Raw genomic sequence first — 18,160 nt, forward strand, 5'->3', positions numbered from 1 at the left:
TCTAACCGCTCGTAGGTAGATAGAAGGGGTTATTCTAAGACGAAAAGTTCTATACTACTTTGCAAGATTCGCAATAATTAACGAAATATTAATTAATAAAAATCCGTTAATCAGCATGCATCCAGCCTAAGGACAGTCCAGTCTGTCGCGCCGTAGCGACGGAATACAATAGCGCGGATAGCGCGCTGCCCGAACGCAGCCTATATGCTGTCTATGTATGCACGGGTTATATTCTATTAGCTCCTTCCATTCTGTCGCTACGGCGCGACAGACTGTCCTTACGCTGGATGCGCGCTGATTAGCGCATCTTTATTAATTAATATTTCGTTAATTATTGCGAATCTTGCAAAGTGATCTAGAACTTTTTGTCTTAGAATAACCCCTTCTATCTACCTACAAGCGGTTAGACGGCAATTATGGGACACCCTGTATATATATATGTAATATATGTATAGAATCCATTTTCGTAAAAAATATTCATGACGCGACCTTGGATGTCCTTCACTCCGTTAGTTGGGCAGGTGAGAGCAAGAGCTCATGTCCTTTGATTGCTGGTGACAGAGAGCGGCTTGTCAGTGCGATCGGTCGTTCTTGTTGCAGTTCTTGCTGCGATGACGGCAGTAGTGACGCGGTCGGCAACATTTTTGGTCGCGTGTCCACTTTTCTCGCCTTCTGCTTCTTGTGCGAAGTATCGACGTGACAGAACCTTCGACACCGACAGCAGCGGCAGTGACAGAGACATAACAGCACGCGGAACAGACAGCACAACAATCCGGCACAGAACAGCGTCGGACCAATTAGTCTCAGCTGTGGAGTCAGAAAGCCTTTCTCTCCGCTGCCAACAAACGATATCACTAAACCGAGCGCCGTGGTCCCTAAACCCGCATAAAGTACGGTATTGACCGCCGCGCTGACTTGTCCTCTGTGACGTAAGGAGTTACTGCTGTCATCTTCGTCGTCTTCGCCGCTGCTTCCATAGCAATAATTGGCGTCTCTGATCTAAAACATGTAATATCACAGGGTATTATATTTCTACTTTTGTTATCTCTGCAAAATGAAGTTTTTTCTTAGCTGATCCTGTTGAGCATCCACGTAACATTTACGTTTCGATCATAGACAAGCCTTTAAAAATTGAAAAAAAAAAACGATTGTTTGGAAAAATTAAACAGCAATTCTTAAGAACAAGAAAGTTAATCTTTATTAGCTTGAGGAACATTTTGTCACTGTGACAACATCCACTTGGCACAGTTGTCCAAAGATAGCTATTAAGTTTTTGAAATCTATTTCGATTGAAATTTTGTTTTTCTATTATTGCTCTATTAAGATAACAAAGAACACAAAATTTTTGATCGGAATTGAGTCAGAAAAAGTATAATAGCTATTCAGCTACTCCCGAGAAATAAAACGCAGTAATGTTTTTTAAATGATATTGCTTGTCGAACGATATATGGTAACGAATTCAGACCGGATCCCACGTTGCATGACAATAAGATTATATTTTTCTTTGTTTAGTAAAAAAAAAAATAAATAAATAAAAACTCGATACGCTAAATACGACATCACTAAATGAATATACATTTACATTCGCTGGTGTATAGATATAGTAGAATAAATTAATATTTCAATTTTTTAACAATGGAGGTTTTTTTATGTACACAATTTAAATCTATATATATAAAAATGATCTCTTCCTCTTTAATATTATATTAATATTATATTAATTCTAGAAAAAAATTACTCTGTTTCTTTTCATCCATCTTCGATGGGCTTCGCATTGCTTTGTTCTGTAACCGTCTCCGCGGTAACCAGGCGATGTGGGAGATAAAGCAAGCGACGAAGGTCTGTTGCATCCTTCCCATGCTGCCTTACTGCCAGGTCCGGCGCACTGAAATATGTAACTTTTAGACATATCGCTATAAAGAAATTAATATCAATATAAGAATTGTATAGTCTATTATTACGAGTACTTAACATACATTGAATAATTTAATTGTTTTTAACATTATTTAGAATTGTGAGATTATATTTTGTAATTACTTTTTCACAATAGTTTCTCAAGAGAGAAAATTGTTTTAAACACACTTTTGAATTTAACAAAGGTTTTTTAACTTCCTTGTGAATATACATTGGCATCTATATTTTTTGTGTTATATGTATGAGTAAACAAAATATTAAAACTTTTCAGTAAGACAAAAATGAGCAATGAAATGTGATCTACCTAAAGAGCACTTGATAAAGTTTGCTTCGAGAAATCGTCTCAATCAAAATTTATACTAATCAATTTCACGATTTCGTGTTCGCAAAACTTTTCTTATTAATATGTTCGGTTCTAAATGTCGGTCGGCTTTTTGGAAGAACTGCGCAACGTCGTGTAATCTGCGATGTTCACGCGACAAGGAATACGATTGCTCCTCGACGGCCGTGATCTAATACTTACCCCGTACACGTAAGATCGTGGGGGATATCGTGGAAACGGTGGAATAAGTCTGGTGGCGAAGTTGGAAGGTAATTCTCGAAAATTCACCACCTTACCCCCCCGTAATCGGTGTTTCTCCCGTCTAATCAATAAAGCAGCCTGCATTCCGCTCATTCATTTGCAAGTGCCGAGATCCCAATTTTCTCTTAGCCCCTCACTGATAGCCAGATATTTATTCTTTCTCTTTTTCTTTCTCTTTTCTTTCTCTTTTCCTTTTTTTTTTTGTTTTATTTTTATTCTTTTTCCCGATAATATACGTGAAAAGACCACTTTTTTTTAGTTCACCTCAGAGATCTATCACTGAGATCCCATTCGGTGCTGGACGTAACGATCTACATCTAACATCATTTTACCCGCCATCATCATCGCTGTTCCTATTTGCCGGCGGTAATTGTGGGGGACATGTTTCACGCTATACTGAAATTACATTGTGAATTTTTTAGCCAACCTGGGGGGCAGGCCAAGAGAGATTTGGGCGTAGAGAATTTGTCGCCTCTCTCTTATTGCTTGATAGATTTTTATCGCGTGTTATACGCCACCAGACAGCCGATCGATGCTATTTGCTATGTATGTTGCACGAAGTGTCGGTAAAAGAGAGATGAGAGTGGTGCAATACCAGAACGAGAGAGAGAGAGAGAGAGAGAGAGAGAGAGAGGGAGAGAGTAGTAGTAGTAGTAGTAATAGTAATAGTAGTAGAGCATATATATGTACACAATGTGTGTAATTTTTTAAGTGAGAGTGAATCGCGTTAAAGCGATAGTGAGTTCGTATAATCTCCTTTAATCTAATTCATTAATATAATTACACTAGGCAGAGATAATGATTGTATGGTAAGAATAATCGAATCGCATTTGATCATGGGTCAGCAGATGTCTTCTTGCCGAAGATAATAAAATTGAAATTATATCTATACTTGCTGACACAAAATTGTATATTAGAGAAATAGATAAAATAAAGAAAAGTAGAATACAAGTCAATCAAATACCGTGAGCATTTAAAGGCATAAAGAAATTTCTAACATATAACACAAGTTATTTCCGCAATTACTAGTTGGTCTTATGATCATTTGATAGTTTATAAACTTATTTATATGACTCAACGATTTTCTCTGCCTAATGCGCGCAGTGCGTGATTTCTTTTCGCTTTGCGTGATTTCTAGACGCATGTAGAAATAAGTAACTGGACGTAAGAATTAAGATAGAGGATAATGATCGGTAGTAACTCTCGAAGCGAGAAAAGAGAGAGAAAGAGAGAGAGAGAGAGAGAGAGAGAGAGAGAGAGAGAGAGAGAGAGAGAGAGAGAGCGGCTAAGAAACAGCATGTGAAATCTCCGGAGGAGGACTGATGAGGAGAGAATGCTCGACAATATACCCACCTGTAGCTCCGAAGGAGGCGAGACTTGGAGATCGAGGATCGAGGGTGGCGGAAAGGGAAATTTGCTGGACTTGTCAGCTGGATGGTAGGAGGTAGTGGCGGACGCCGAGGACTCAAGGGAAAGCGGAGGCGGCGAGATCGGGAAATGGATCGGTGAGATCGGCGCAACTGGCTGCGATCTGTCAGTGGTGACGATGTGACGACGCCGATCGTCGACGACCGGATGGAACGCGGCAGACGACGACGACGTCGATGTTGGCACTTGTCGCTGCTTTGCTCGCGAGACGTGTGACGTAATTTGGTGCGGACGGGCGAGCTTGGTCGAGTGAGCATGATGATGATGGTGGTGAGAGTGGTATTCGTATTGGTGCTGGTGTTGATGATGCTGCAGGTGATGATGACGTGAGGTTGGTAGACCACCCTTAGATTTTGGCAGTACGACATTGACAGGCTGTTTGCTGAGCTGCAGTCGTTTCTGTTTCCTTCGATTGGCGATGCTAGCACCACCCGCCGCGGCGTACATCGCTCCGGAGGTCGCTGCTTCCCAACTTCTTGTTTGCTGGTCTCAAAGCAGTTCCGGGCCCTGTTCCCGTTACGAATGTCACTTGCGTTGCATAATGTTGATAATCGTGCCATCAATGTGTCATCATTTCATTCACTGGTTGCTTCTCATCTCGTTCTGTTTCGAATTTTCCTTCTGTCTCTCTCCTTTTTTCTTTTTCTATTTTTTCTCTCTTTCTCACACTTTTTCTCTTGCCCCTTTCTGGAAAGGCAAGAAACGTGACGGAGCTCCGCCTGTTGTGGCGCCCGTCGTTACGATCTACGTTCTCTAAATCGCTACGCGGCAAGCACGTTGAAAGCGGTTTTTTTTACATTGGATCGAATCGCTGCTAATCAGCGAACGCGTAACGCATTATTTATTCGATGACTTGTGTACAGACGTCGAATGGAAGTAGACCGAACACGAGTTTTTATTTCCCTGACTAAACAATGTTCCGAATTAATACCAGATAAAACAACATACTATAAATTAGTTTTTTTTTTTAACTATATATTTCTGCAATTTAAAGCGATGTAAGAATATATTTAAATATTAGGTGGAGAAAAAGGGAAAAGTAAAATTATAAGAAAAAAATATGCTCAAAAAGAATTATTTATTTTCAAATTGGAATATAAAAAATCACATAAACTTCAAATTACAAATATTAAAAATCAATTGATTATACATGCTTGAAGTATATATGTATTGTTTTATACAGAATGTTATATATATATATATATATATATATATGTATATATATATATAAAGCATTTTGTGGTTATGCGTTCGCTGGATATATTTGAGAGAAGCAAGTATTACAATATATGCAACGAGCAATTCATCGGTGTGTGTGTGTGTGTGTGTGTGAGTGTGTATGTGTGCGCGCGCGTGCGTGCGTGCGTGTGTGTGTGCGTGTGTGTGTGTGTTATATAAAGAAAAACCATATAAATATGTATAGAATCTAAACAAAACACCTTTTGAAAATAAAATATATACGTAGAAAATTGGAAATAACAATTATACATAGAAATAACAATTATAATAAAATAAATAAATATATATAAATTATTTTGAAATGAATTCAAAAAAGCAAATTGTTTTTACTTTCTGTATGCACGACATGTACAGATCTCAGAATGTTTTGCTCTGTTTTGTTCTAACTTCTAAAAGAGCAAAGATAGGAGTGTAGGAGAAGAGTTGCTATGTTTAAAGTATTATATGTTGTAGAACTCTACTCTTCTAATACAAAAAAGTTCTATGTACATCTTTCGTCTCACACACACACACACAAAAGAAAAAAGGTTTTATGAAATTCGACTCTTCAAATTTCATAAATATTAATGATGTCTTTTCTACTTTAAGTTGACTATAAATATTTTAATAAAAGGTTTATATTAATTATTAAAGTAAACTTTATATAAAGTATTTTTAATTGCGTAATATGCTACATATATGTGTGTATATATTATAGATATGATTTATTATGTGATATTTACAATGTCGCTGTATCGTTAAAAGTAAGAGATAATTTTGCGTATGAAAAAATAATATATTATTATTTACAAATAGGAAACTGATAAGTACATAATATGATACTGTTATAGCAATTATTTGTTTAGTTTTACTTTATAGTAAGTGAAAATAGTCGCATTTTTTAAATCTAATTTAACAAATAATAGTTCATATAAATGTAAGATACCTTAAAACTGTTATATAAATTTATACAATTAAATTTGCATGCACAATTCTTTTCAGTAGTTTCATAATATTTAAAGAAAACAAAATTTTTTTATGCATGTAGATATAATTATACATATACACAGTGGTTAACTATACACTACAAATGTCTATTATGAAGAAAAGGCAATAAGAAGAGTTTCAGCAAAATAAATCGCATATAGGCTAAGTGCAAAATATATAAATTTTTCTTACCAAGACAACCTTCGAATCGAATTATTTTTTATAACTGATTTCAGCAACATTTTTATAGACAAAGATGTTAAATCATATCACAATCTGCTGTTTTTGTGTAGAAAGAACTATTTTTTTAGACAAAAAATCAATTAAACACATTATTATAGAATGAAAAATAAAGTAATATATAGGTTCTCAAATTGATAACTTCAATATTTTATTTACGTCTTAAATTACTTCTTGTAAAGTAAATAGAATTAATTAACAGAGAAGAGTGATGCAATTAATTATTTTTCTTTTCTTCTTTTTCTTTTTAATTCAAATTTTAATAATTGATACTATAGGTAAAAATCAATCAAATTTGATGACACAGATAATAAAAATTATTCATGTTTCAGAAATCAGCTGTTAGAGTCACAAAGTTACAAAAACGTTCCCCACGAACTCGTCTACAGTGCGGTGATTAAAAATGTATGACGGATGAGTTGGATGATAAGCAGTAGTCGCGCGCTGTGACGATAGTGGATAAACGTCATACATGCAACAATACATACGTGCACGCGAAATATATATATGTGTGTGTGTGTGTGTGTGTGTGTATACACACACACACACTATACATATATACATATATGTATACATATAAGCAAGAAACGTATTTTTACACAACACAACGTGAAAGTTCATGGATATTCACAGGAACCAAGAAAGTTCAGGATGAATACGACATGTAAGAGATACACAGAAGAGAAGTGACCTACTGATATACATATATCTATTCGTGATAAGAGAAGTTATATACAGGCTGACTGGTGGCCTTCAGGAAAGTCATGTAATTCTCTCTTTTTCTGCATCGTTCTTTCAACGGGGACGAAAAGTTTTTTGTTTTTATGAAAGGAAGCAAAGGGATAAGGGAACACAACGAAAACGACGACAACGACACGACGAGATAATGTAAAAAAAGACTATGCTTGATCACATCCGTTCTCTTTTTTAACTTGATCGCTAACGACCGCTGCAGCAGCGAACATTTGCGGCTTCAACGGCGGCAGCAACAGCAATATGTAGCAAACAAAAAAAGAACAGGCATCAAGCCAATCAACATCAAAAAAACGATTGACTCTGCGCGTACCCACAAAATTTGAGAGAAAGTTAGTAACACCGTGTTCAACTCTCTTTTTCTTTCCTTCTCTTTCTCTCTTTCTCCCCGTTGATTTGTTCACGATAAATAATGGTACGTCGACATTTTGTCGCCCCGTTGATCGGGAAGGGGAAAAGATAGGCTCGTTCCCTCTTTTCTGTCTTGTCTGTGCCACTTATCTACGGACAAGTTTTGGTATATACATCGGTGATGCGCGATGCGTCTCACTTGATTGCCAGCAAGACGCACGATAAGATCTCCATCGTTCCGATCGCAAATACAGACGCGCCCGTCAACCGAGAGTGCATGCATGCGTGCGTGCGTGCGACCACCCACGACCACCGCGACTGACAGCGATGTTGGAGCAGCCGCAGACAGCGGCATCGCGCGCTCCGCTCTGCTCTGTTGCCCCCTCGCCTTTTTCTCTTTCTCTCTGTCTTTCCTCTTTTGCTTTTCAACCCCGTCCATTTTCGACGCGCGCACAGCGGGAGCCCTACGCGCAAGGCTGAAACTGAAACTAAGCAGGGGTAAGCGAGATGTGCGAATATGACAGCAGCTGTGACTTGTCACTTTCACCACACTCGAAGAAGCAGACATTCACAAAAGTTATAACAATTTATAAAAGACAAAACAAAATGTGATATGATTGCGAATAAGAACAAGAAAAGGATTTGTTTATTATAAACAATAAAAATTATCAGGAAAAAAATTACTTATTTGATTAGAAAGAAGATATATATATATATATATATATATATAAACGCATCATTTATATGTATATACATATATGTATATGTATATATATACATATGTATATATAATGTATGATGCGTTTATGTTTTTCATAGATCTTATACAATTAATTTTATTTTATACTACTTTATATGTGTGTCTCTCTCAAAGAACAAAATAAACACATATGTAAAAGATATAACCAAAAACTATTTTAAATATTATTGTCAAATTTGCAATATATAAATTTATTATAGTCATGTCCCGGTAAAAAATTTTTCATACATACTTATACATAAATTAAGATTATTATATCTAATTATGCAAATTTATGCCGAATATGTCCATACAATTTTATACGGAGAATTTCTTTTTTTAAGAGAATGGTTTCAGAGATATTCCATATCAAATTACAAAATACTCTATTAGTATCATGTTAGATACAAACAAATTATATAAAACTATATTTTCACTATATTTTAAAAAAATTGTTTGATATATAATCATATATACTTATATAAATCAAAATCATATATACTTATACAAATCAAAATTATTATTTAATTATGCAAATTTATATGCCAAATAATGTCCATACAATTTTATGGAAAATTTTTTACCGGGGTATATAATTTTGTCATGTATAAAATGTAATCACATATTTACAAATATAATTTACAAATATAATGTCATCTTTCTCTTTATTATTATATCTTATTATTGTGTATTTGAGCATTTCTCTAGTATTATATAAACAAAATGCATGTATAAACATGTGTACGAAAATATCAAAAGTTGAATGCTAGGATGACCCATTTTCGCGTTTGCCCACTACACCGACTATAACCGGGTTACCTCGTTCTCTCGATCTCACCTCGAGTCGATATCCGGGCTAGCATGTTGCCTTTGACCTTTCACCTTTACATACTTTAACCTGATTTCACGATGCAAACGAATGACCTGCCTTATCGATTTTTTTTTATATCTTGTTACATAATTTCTCTGACAGTCATCTGTATTTGAAAAAATACGCTATATAAATAAAACAGAAACAAATACAATATAATGTGCAGTATAATTATATATATGTATATATATATATATATATATATAAATTTTTCATATATATTTATACACATATATGTACATACACATATTTATGTATTGTGTACATTGTATTATACATATAATAAAATATAAATAAATAAAAATAATATGTACATTTTTATAGAATAATTTAATTTACACATAGAAACTTGAAAGATGCTCTTTACTTTATAAAAATTATTTTTAATTAAAACAAAGTTTGCTTTATATATTACAGCCCTTTTCTCTATATGTAGCCGGTTTCAAAATATATATTCCCTGATAGAAAACCATTTACAAAATTATGTGACGAAATCTTGCACTAAAATTGTAATTTGCAATTATACAGACATATTTTAGGAAATAGATGTAAAAACATTGATCTTTTCTGAAATATTCGTAGTTGTTTGCAAAATTACTTTCCAAATACTATTTGCAAAAGAATAACGATATAGCGAATCATCTTAGCAGTATATTTGCAAAATTAATTTCACAAAGAAATTGTCCAATAATTGAGAAAAGAAATTCAGCTATGTGATGTTTAAAATATGTAGAAATATGATTGCATATGAAGAAATGCAAGAAATCGTTGTCACTCATAATGTCATATTTGTGCAATATTTTCACAATTTGCCTATTGGAGGTATATATTGTGGAAATGCGTAACGACTTTTTCGCAATTTGTGACAAATATTATTTACAAAATTTTATTTTGACAAAACTGTTGCGTTATGGCGAATCATCTTAGTGCAATCATTGCAAAATCGTCGCCATTTATGATGTCATTTTTGTGCAATATTTTCACAAATGTGTCTATTAGGGCTGTAGCTATTTTATTGACATTATAGAAAATAGATGTGACTCTATTCAAAAGGCCATTTCACGCAACAAAATTTTAAATCATAATCGTAAAGTCATAAGCGAACCAACCAGTCAGTCACAAGCCAATATTTTAGCTAACGTAACGTAATACTAATCTATAAGTGGTTGAATTGATTACGATTTTATGGTTACGACTAACTTTTTCACAGGCAATGATCTGTAAGCTGCTCATAGTGAGCGATCGCCGTTTTCAAAAGTGTAGTTTTATTTGCATAGCTTTACACTCTTTCGCGCCAATTTAATAAAAAATCTCTAAATGTTATTAGAGAGAAGAATGAGAGCGTCCAGATTCATAAGAGTTTTTACAATCGTATCTTTTTTGTGGACACGGTTCTATTCCGTGCTATGAGATCACCGACATGGTGGGGATACGCACACAAGCGAGAACCGCCGTCCGTGTGCGCTCGTGGAAGAGTGCAGACCTTGCAAAGGTAGAGAATACGCAGTCTATACATTCTACGTTCTATGACCAAAAAAACCATGCCCCTGTTCTGGCTAGTCTTAGAATGGCGTATGGACTAACCGTTATAGGTCCAAGAGCCACAAGCGCACCAAACCAACCAACCATGCCCCTGTTATGGCCTATGCCCAACTCGTGCAGGGGCAGGAGCCAACATGCCCCTGTTCGGTTATTACTAGCAGTACTGAAAAATCTATAATATATGTGACGTGAATCTATAGATTTTCAGTACTGCCAGTAAAAAACGAACGCAGCCTGTATCTCCCGATAGCTATCCTCTGGATAAAGATATACAAAAAGATATACTTCATATTTTGGATAAAGTTATCGAAAACTTATCTAGAAGTGAAAAAATTAGACCTCAATCTTCTTTTTGCTGAAAGTTTCTCTTCATTTTTGTTTGTACTTATAGGTTAGGTTAGGTTAGGGTAGAGATTATGTGATTTGTGTCTAATCGTGTCACAATTACAAATAACGTATCCACTTGTCCGTTTTTAATTGTATTGTGGTCAAACGGAATACGTCTGAAAAATTTTTCTTCTGATCCGAATGGTGTTTTTTTTTTGGTATCACACTTCATCTTGATATCTAACTTCAAACGTTTCCGAATGGCATGAGCAGCGCATGTACTCGAGTGAAGTTTCCAAACATAGCCCTATATAATAAATCCAATTGATAAAAAAGTATAAAAACCTACAATGCGAAATAATAAATATTAAACTGTTAAACGTGCTAAAAAATGAGAAGAAAATTATGCTTGTTGCAGTGAAAGAAATACATAGAACGGAACGCAATTTACAAACAAATAAGAACAATGTTATAACAAAATTAGTGTCACAGATGAACTTAAAGGTATCAACTAATGCTGATATACAAGTTTCTACGATCGAAACAGTACCTAGCATCTTTGATGCTTTTGCCAATTCATTCATTGAAAAAGCGGTTCCTGAGGTGAAATTGGAAGGCTACATGTTAATTAATGAATCTCACCAAAATAATGTTTATAGTGCAACTTTGGCTTTGCAAGATTATATTAATGAAGTGATAATGATTACACACAATTTGCTTAGACAAGACGTGAAAATACCAAACTCTTCCAATTATAAGTGAGATATTAAATTTTGATTAAATGTTTCTGCCTTATAATAGATATAAACATTTACTTTTATATACTAGATGTACAAAAAGACAGATAAATAAGATAAATAGAAATATATTTACTTTTTTATAGGCCACAAGTTGACGACTTTGTTTGCTTTAAAGAAGAAAATAGTTGGTATAGAGGATATGTTTTAAAATGTCCTTCAATATCAAATTTGTATACTATCATGGCAATAGATGATGCTAGAATTTTGCAATCAAGTAAAGTTTTGCCATGTCCTAAAAAATTCTCAAAAATTTTTGCTCTTGGAGTCATGTGTATTGTGGACCATCTCTCTGTCAAATTGGAGGTAGATATTTTTAAATGCTTTATTTATTACAATGTAATGTTCTCATATATCCATATCATTTAAAAAGATATCCTTAAAATTTTATTGATTTTAAAAGACTGTGCTTTATCAATATATAATTCTTAAGAGAGTATCTATACATTATTTGATATCCTAAACATTATAAAAAATAGAAAAATATATATTCCTTAAAAAATACATATTAAAAAATGTCATATGATTATTTAAAAGAAAATAATTTTTTTATGTTTAGAAAATTAAAGGTTTTAATATCTACAAAGTTTTTTTAAATTTTTCTCACTAAATGTTTATCATCAAATATTTGTTATTGACAAGGTGGGGAAAAAATATAAAGTTATAATAGTTGTGAATGAACAAAATCACAAGCAAAAAAGACTTCCAATAAAAATATCTAAATGTTCTGAAATTATAACAGCTACGATAAAGCTTTGGGAACCTGAAGTCAAAGAAAGTTTGAAACCGACAGGTTTTCCTCTCCCTGAATTTAAGAACGGATCTAAGGTTTGATATTTATCGATTTCAATTGTGTATTTGTACTAAAATAAATTGTATTGTGTTATTGTATTGTCATTTATAATGATTATTATTTTGAAGATATGTCTTACTAGTTATCAAAATCATTATGTTATGTATGCACGTTCTTTGGAAGAAGCAGAAATAGAACATTATTATCGTGTTTTACAACGTGTTGCACTTTGCGCCCAAACAGGTTAAGTAATTGAATAAATAACGCAGAAAGAAGAGTACTCAATTAATTATAAATGGTTATAAAGTATTCTGTGTGTCTGATTGCAGCACCGCATCTATCTGAGCCTCCAAGTGTCGGACAAAAAGTGATTGCACCGTTTTGTGACGGCAACAATTACCGCGCAGAAATCATAAGAATACAGGACAAAGTTGAAGTAAAATATATCGATTTCGGAAATAAATATGAAGTTGATACAAAAGATCTTCAAATCTTACCGGACGACTTAGCCCTTGTTCGTAACACACACTTGTTCTCGTATATTAACACAAAATAAAAAAAATGTATGTGTAATATATATGATTTTCTATGTTTTTCTTTGCAGGAAAGAACTTGCTTGAGAAATATATTCTTAAAAGATGTTCCTCGTGACGTGCTTTTGAACACAGATGTCGATATTTATCTTCGCAATTTAACAGGCAAAAAAGTAATTATGACGTGTATGTATGAAGGTGCATTTAAAGATGGAGTTTATTTAAAGACGTACTCAGGAGAAAATGTAAACGACAAAATAAAAGACTTGTTGACACCAAGTTGGAAGCGATCAGATTATGATGGTAAATTATAAATTCGAACTGTATAAACTAAGTGCAACACACACACACTTGCAAATTCAAAATATTGCTTTGAAAATTTTTCCTAATAGAGTCCAATTTTAGTAAAGATGAAAATGTAGTTATAGTTTAATTAAATATAGTGGGGGGGGGAGGGAGAGAGAGAGAGAGAGAGGGAGGGAGGGGGGGAGAGTTAAATATTTACACATAGTTTAGTTATATTTTATATATGCATTTTTATATATTTTATAAAATAAGAATCAAATTTATTGATTTTTGTTTCTATATAGACACAACATGTTATATGTGGAGCACAGATATGGAAGTTGCAAGCTTAGGAGGTGAAGGCGACACAATAAATGCAATAATATTGAATATAATTGCAGATGGACAAAAATATTATATGTGTCCTGTTGACGGCGACTTGATATTTTATATTGAAAAAATATTGCCTGCTCTGGTATATATCATGTTAAGAAATATATATATTATATTAGATATTTATCACTTGACACCCAAGTATGTGGCATTGTTTGGTTGCAGTTAAAACAATATAGCGAGGAAAGATCTTATTATGTGCCCAGATCAAACGAATTATGTTTGGTATTACATGATGGTACGTGGTATCGTGCTCTTTGCATTGATCCGCGAAAAGCAAATAGAACAGCTGCAGAGGTTTTTTTAGTTGATTATGGTAATATACTAACAGTAAAACATAAAGATATTAGGTTAATGCCCAAAGAATATACTGTACCTTCGCTATTGGCAAATATGACTAAAGTTATTAGTAAGTATTATTGCACAGTTATTTTAGTTAAGTAATAATTGTGTTACTGCAAGTTTTATGTATTGTAGATTTAGCTCCTTTTGATAGTAGTGAGAATTATTCGTCTACTATACAGCAGAGAATAAAGCAATTAGTGAAGCTAGATTCGATCGTAAAGATTAAAATTGTGAAATGTGTCGAAAATGGTGACTATATAGTCGAATTACCAGATGTTCACGCCACGCTGATTGAGGAAGGTCTCGTATCCTCACAAAAAAAATTTTAACTCTTTCAGTATACTAAAATTTAGTTACAAAAACAGTTTTGCTAAACAGTCTTAATTAGAATGTTTATCATGTACTTGAATTTTTCACAATAGTGAAAAATTAATAGTTAACTGGATTATTCCATAATGTTGCTGCAAAACAGTTATAATCACCTAATAAAATAATTTTATAATAACTATTTTACAGCAACATCATGGAGTAATCTGGTTAAAATATAAATTACAATTTCATCCGTTAGCGATGTTTAAGTTCTTTACTTGATTTGGTTTTTTAATGACTGGTGGGTAATCACATTGAGATCAATTAGTATTTACGTTTGATCTTGCATCTTTTCCGACTTGAAAACTGAACACAATCATTGCATATATTTACCAGTAAATTTTTTACTTTATTTTGCAATATTGTAATTTCTTTTAGAAAATTTATTTTCTGACTGTTGAATATAAATAAGAGCGTTTTCTTTTGTGCGCCGACAACTCAGAAGTGCAACATCGTTGCAAACATATAATTTTATAAGTGAAAACCTTGTAATTGTAACTTTGTGAACAAGATAAATAATTTTTTTTTACAAAAACAACATTAGTGACGATTTTTACATCGAAGGCTATGCTCATATTCTTGATCAACCCAAATGGATTTGGATTACAAATTTGGATTTTTGAGTTACACTTTGGATTACAAATTTTTTATTTTGATGAAACTTTTTTTGTACTATTTGATTTCTTTGTCATGTTTACGAAAAAATAAAAATACAAACAGAAAAAATGAAAATACTGTTTTCTTATTTTCTACACTCGATTCAAGACTAAAAAGAACTGGATTGATTCAGTTATACGCAGAGCTATATAAAAATTTTATCTCTTCTTAACTTTCCTAACTCGTATATAGTCACAAATTGCCTCACACTATATTGCATGTAAAATATTACTTATCGTTTGATTATTTGTATTACAATTTACTTACATATTAATTTATCTACATGTGATAATTTATATGCAATAACATGTATAAAAATATAAAACATGGTTCATATTAATCAGACTAAACAATGTGTTAGCAGAGAGTTTTACATTTATTTATTGTCTTACGAAAATAAGTTCCTATGATATAACACAATATCAAATGTGTTTATATATATTATTGAAATATTATTACACACACGCGCGCGCGTATACATACAAGTGTGCTCATTTCCATTACTGATGAAAAGAAGCGAACGATTTTATAATTCTTGTTCTGTATTATTTACATAGTTTCCAAATTGTGTTTTACAGAACTTATTCATAATATCAATAATTGATGTTAATTGTACAGTTGTGATTTTTATTGTATATTGCAACATGTCTGTAGTATACTTGTAATAATTTTTTAGTGGCAATCCCAACAGTGTCTGCGCACTTTGCAAAAACATATCCGTTTGTTGTTCATAACGCCATGACATAATAAGTGCTATGGTGAGTAATAAACTAATTACGAAGAACCATACAATCATATATGTAAGAGATTGGCATAAACCAGTATCTGAGTTGTCAGCAACCATGAAAGAATTCACAATGTTAAGCGAATAAGACATGAAAAAAGAAAACCAAATTACAAAACATCATTACCTGTGGATTTATATGATCTATGTGTACACGTATTATTTGATAATTCTGTTAACAGTACATTATCATTACTGTCTTGACAATCTTTGTTCAATTTCTGAGGCTCAAGTTTATTTCCATTTAGTTTTGCTTCTTTATCTGAATTTTTTTTCTTTTTTTTTTTACCCTCTTTCTTTGCAATTTCCTTTTCTGTAGAATAAATAATGAGCAAAATTTACACACAAGAGATTAATAATTTTTATAATAGTTAATATATCTAATGTAATAATACATAATATACTTACCTGTAATGTTATTCAATCTTCGTAATCGTTCTTCTTCTATTACAAGTTTAACATTAGACAGATAAGTGACTATATTACGTGCACATGCTTGGCATTCACTCATGTTACTACATGGTCCTGCTACACTGGCTACAGCTTCAGTTAAAGGATTTTCTTTTAAATCCAACCATCTCAAGTTCTTTAATTCACTCAAACTCAAAGGTAATCTGCTAATCTGTAAGATATATATTTGTTTTAAATAATAACAACATCAAAAAGATACAAATTAAATAAAAATATTGTAAAAAGAAACATTCTGTTTTACACTTCAAAAAATCAAAATAAAAAAAAAAAAGCATATAAAACAGTTTATTTACCTTATTAGAATATAAATCCAAATATTTTAACTGTGTCATCTCACCAAAATTTTCTGGAAGTTCCACTAACAGATTTTTGCTGAGATCTAATTTTACAATTTGTTTTAGAGTAACAAAAGTGATCTGTGTAAATAAGTAAATAATTCATGTTAACACAATAATACAAATATTTATATTATATGAAAAATTGTGTGTTTATATAAGAACATACCGGTAGTGAAACCAAAAGATTAGTTGATAGATTTACATTTGTAGCTTTTCTAAGAAATGCCTGTCAAAACAAGGAGGTTAATTTTTTTAAATATTTTTTTTATTGTTAAAATATTGCAATGTTTATAATTTACAGCAATCTCTTTCTTTCCATATTTCAAATTTATGTAAAACTATATTATTGCAAAATATAAAAGATTTTTCTCTCTATATAAATGATTTTCATGCATATTGTACATCATATTTTAGTTTTGTAAGAAGCAAGGAAACTTACAATTTCTCGCACAGGTACTTCTTCCAGATCGCACAAACTAAGATCCAAAGTATCATCCTTGAGTTTATCCTTCACATCTTTCAGCTTCAATTTGACAGTCATGTTTCTTAGTTTTTTTTTTTAAGATTTTTGATAAATACAAAGTCGGAAAATACAAATATGTTTTAGGTTATTGTAAGGTAAGGGCCTGAGCACAATAGAGAAAATATTAGGAATAGGAATAAAAAACAGATGTTAAATATAATGCACAATGCGAAAAACGAAATATAACATATAAATCTATATAAATATAGGCTGTATATCATGCCATGAGATACTTCCTGTATTTATACATGTTATATTTTATTTTTTGTCATTGTATATATACCACGTTTAACTTCTATTTCTAATTCTTATTCCTAATATTTTCTTTATTGTGCTCAACACGATAACTTGATAATTACAGTTTTGCACGAAACAGTTTAATATCCTTGTCTACTATATTCGTTTATGTATTTCAGTTTCGTATACGTAAGCAAGCTCGACGCGTTAACTCAAATATCTATTTCTAATTTGACATATGGAACGTCAAGAAACTCATGGTGTAATAATATAAGGTGTAACATTCCGTGGTTGCGCAGTAGCCAACCAATCAGATTTGGGTCAAAATGCTTGGAATATGGCGTCCAATATATATAGTGTCCATGTGACACATTCTGTTACAGATGTATTTTGACCCAAATTGCCGCCGCCATTATGCGCAATGTTACACCTTATATTATTACACCATGGTTTAACGTAAAGTTTCGATGCTAAACTTCGGTACTAAATAATGCTACGTGGAGAGATGTAACGCGTATTCAGTGACTAGAATCACATCACCGCGAGATAAGTCGTATGTCTATAAAATGACAAACCTTATTCTATTCTCGAATAATAATATTGTCTCTCGGTCGAAATTGGACTGTAAACTTTGCAGAAACATCGGAGCACGGAGAGAGCACTCGAGTCTCTCCCACGTCGA

The 18,160-nt window shown here is 32.7% G+C and overlaps 3 protein-coding genes across 6 annotated transcripts; 1 reads left to right on the forward strand and 2 right to left on the reverse strand.

The window, feature by feature from the left end:
* Positions 1–383: 383 nt before the first annotated feature.
* Positions 384–7,780, reverse strand: LOC109858636. Of its 2 annotated transcripts, XM_020436099.1 has the most exons (4): positions 7,437–7,780; positions 3,851–4,612; positions 1,739–1,885; positions 384–999 (listed from the first exon to the last, which is right to left on the reverse strand). In XM_020436099.1, exons 2-4 carry the CDS (start codon positions 4,370–4,372, stop codon positions 502–504), a joined length of 1,167 nt encoding a protein of 388 aa, XP_020291688.1. In that variant the 5' UTR covers positions 4,373–4,612; positions 7,437–7,780; the 3' UTR covers positions 384–501. The 2 variants fall into 2 exon arrangements, with proteins under 2 accessions (XP_020291688.1, XP_020291687.1); XM_020436098.1 differs by lacking the exon at positions 7,437–7,780 and having other exon boundaries at positions 3,851–4,930.
* A 3,107-nt stretch (positions 7,781–10,887) lies between these two features.
* Positions 10,888–14,746, forward strand: LOC109858633. Its single transcript, XM_020436094.1, has 10 exons — positions 10,888–10,983; positions 11,372–11,711; positions 11,837–12,056; positions 12,393–12,578; positions 12,672–12,786; positions 12,873–13,057; positions 13,148–13,379; positions 13,667–13,836; positions 13,920–14,163; positions 14,232–14,746. The coding sequence occupies exons 2-10, from the start codon at positions 11,446–11,448 to the stop codon at positions 14,426–14,428; spliced, it is 1,815 nt and encodes a 604-aa protein (XP_020291683.1). The 5' UTR covers positions 10,888–10,983; positions 11,372–11,445; the 3' UTR covers positions 14,429–14,746.
* A 91-nt stretch (positions 14,747–14,837) lies between these two features.
* On the reverse strand, positions 14,838–17,730 carry LOC109858634 (leucine-rich repeat-containing protein 59). 3 transcript variants are annotated; one of them, XM_020436097.1, is made up of 7 exons: positions 17,601–17,730; positions 17,158–17,263; positions 16,885–16,944; positions 16,674–16,796; positions 16,318–16,531; positions 16,037–16,222; positions 14,838–15,950 (listed from the first exon to the last, which is right to left on the reverse strand). In XM_020436097.1, the coding sequence occupies exons 2-7, from the start codon at positions 17,257–17,259 to the stop codon at positions 15,652–15,654; spliced, it is 984 nt and encodes a 327-aa protein (XP_020291686.1). In that variant the 5' UTR covers positions 17,260–17,263; positions 17,601–17,730; the 3' UTR covers positions 14,838–15,651. The 3 variants fall into 3 exon arrangements, with proteins under 3 accessions (XP_020291686.1, XP_020291684.1, XP_020291685.1); XM_020436095.1 differs by having other exon boundaries at positions 17,158–17,344; XM_020436096.1 differs by having other exon boundaries at positions 17,158–17,344; positions 17,525–17,730.
* Between the last annotated feature and the right edge of the window lie 430 nt (positions 17,731–18,160).

This window comes from Pseudomyrmex gracilis, unplaced genomic scaffold, assembly GCF_002006095.1.
Source record: "Pseudomyrmex gracilis isolate BER0280 unplaced genomic scaffold, ASM200609v1 scaffold_215, whole genome shotgun sequence".
Lineage (NCBI taxonomy): Eukaryota > Metazoa > Arthropoda > Insecta > Hymenoptera > Formicidae > Pseudomyrmex > Pseudomyrmex gracilis.

Coding starts and splice junctions, on each gene's coding strand:
- LOC109858633 (XM_020436094.1), top strand. CDS start 11,446: ATGAACTTAAAGGTATCAACTAATGCTGATATACAAGTTTCTACGATC. Junction 12,579..12,671: donor AATTTAAGAACGGATCTAAG/GTTTGATATTTA, acceptor ATTATTTTGAAG/ATATGTCTTACTAGTTATCA. Junction 13,837..13,919: donor AAAAAATATTGCCTGCTCTG/GTATATATCATG, acceptor GTTTGGTTGCAG/TTAAAACAATATAGCGAGGA.
- LOC109858634 (XM_020436097.1), bottom strand. CDS start 17,259: ATGACTGTCAAATTGAAGCTGAAAGATGTGAAGGATAAACTCAAGGAT. Junction 16,945..17,157: donor AAGTACCTGTGCGAGAAATT/GTAAGTTTCCTT, acceptor TTGTTTTGACAG/GCATTTCTTAGAAAAGCTAC. Junction 15,951..16,036: donor TAGATCATATAAATCCACAG/GTAATGATGTTT, acceptor CTGACAACTCAG/ATACTGGTTTATGCCAATCT.
- LOC109858636 (XM_020436099.1), bottom strand. CDS start 4,372: ATGTACGCCGCGGCGGGTGGTGCTAGCATCGCCAATCGAAGGAAACAG. Junction 1,886..3,850: donor CGCCTCCTTCGGAGCTACAG/GTGGGTATATTG, acceptor TACATATTTCAG/TGCGCCGGACCTGGCAGTAA. Junction 1,000..1,738: donor GATGGATGAAAAGAAACAGA/GTAATTTTTTTC, acceptor TACATGTTTTAG/ATCAGAGACGCCAATTATTG.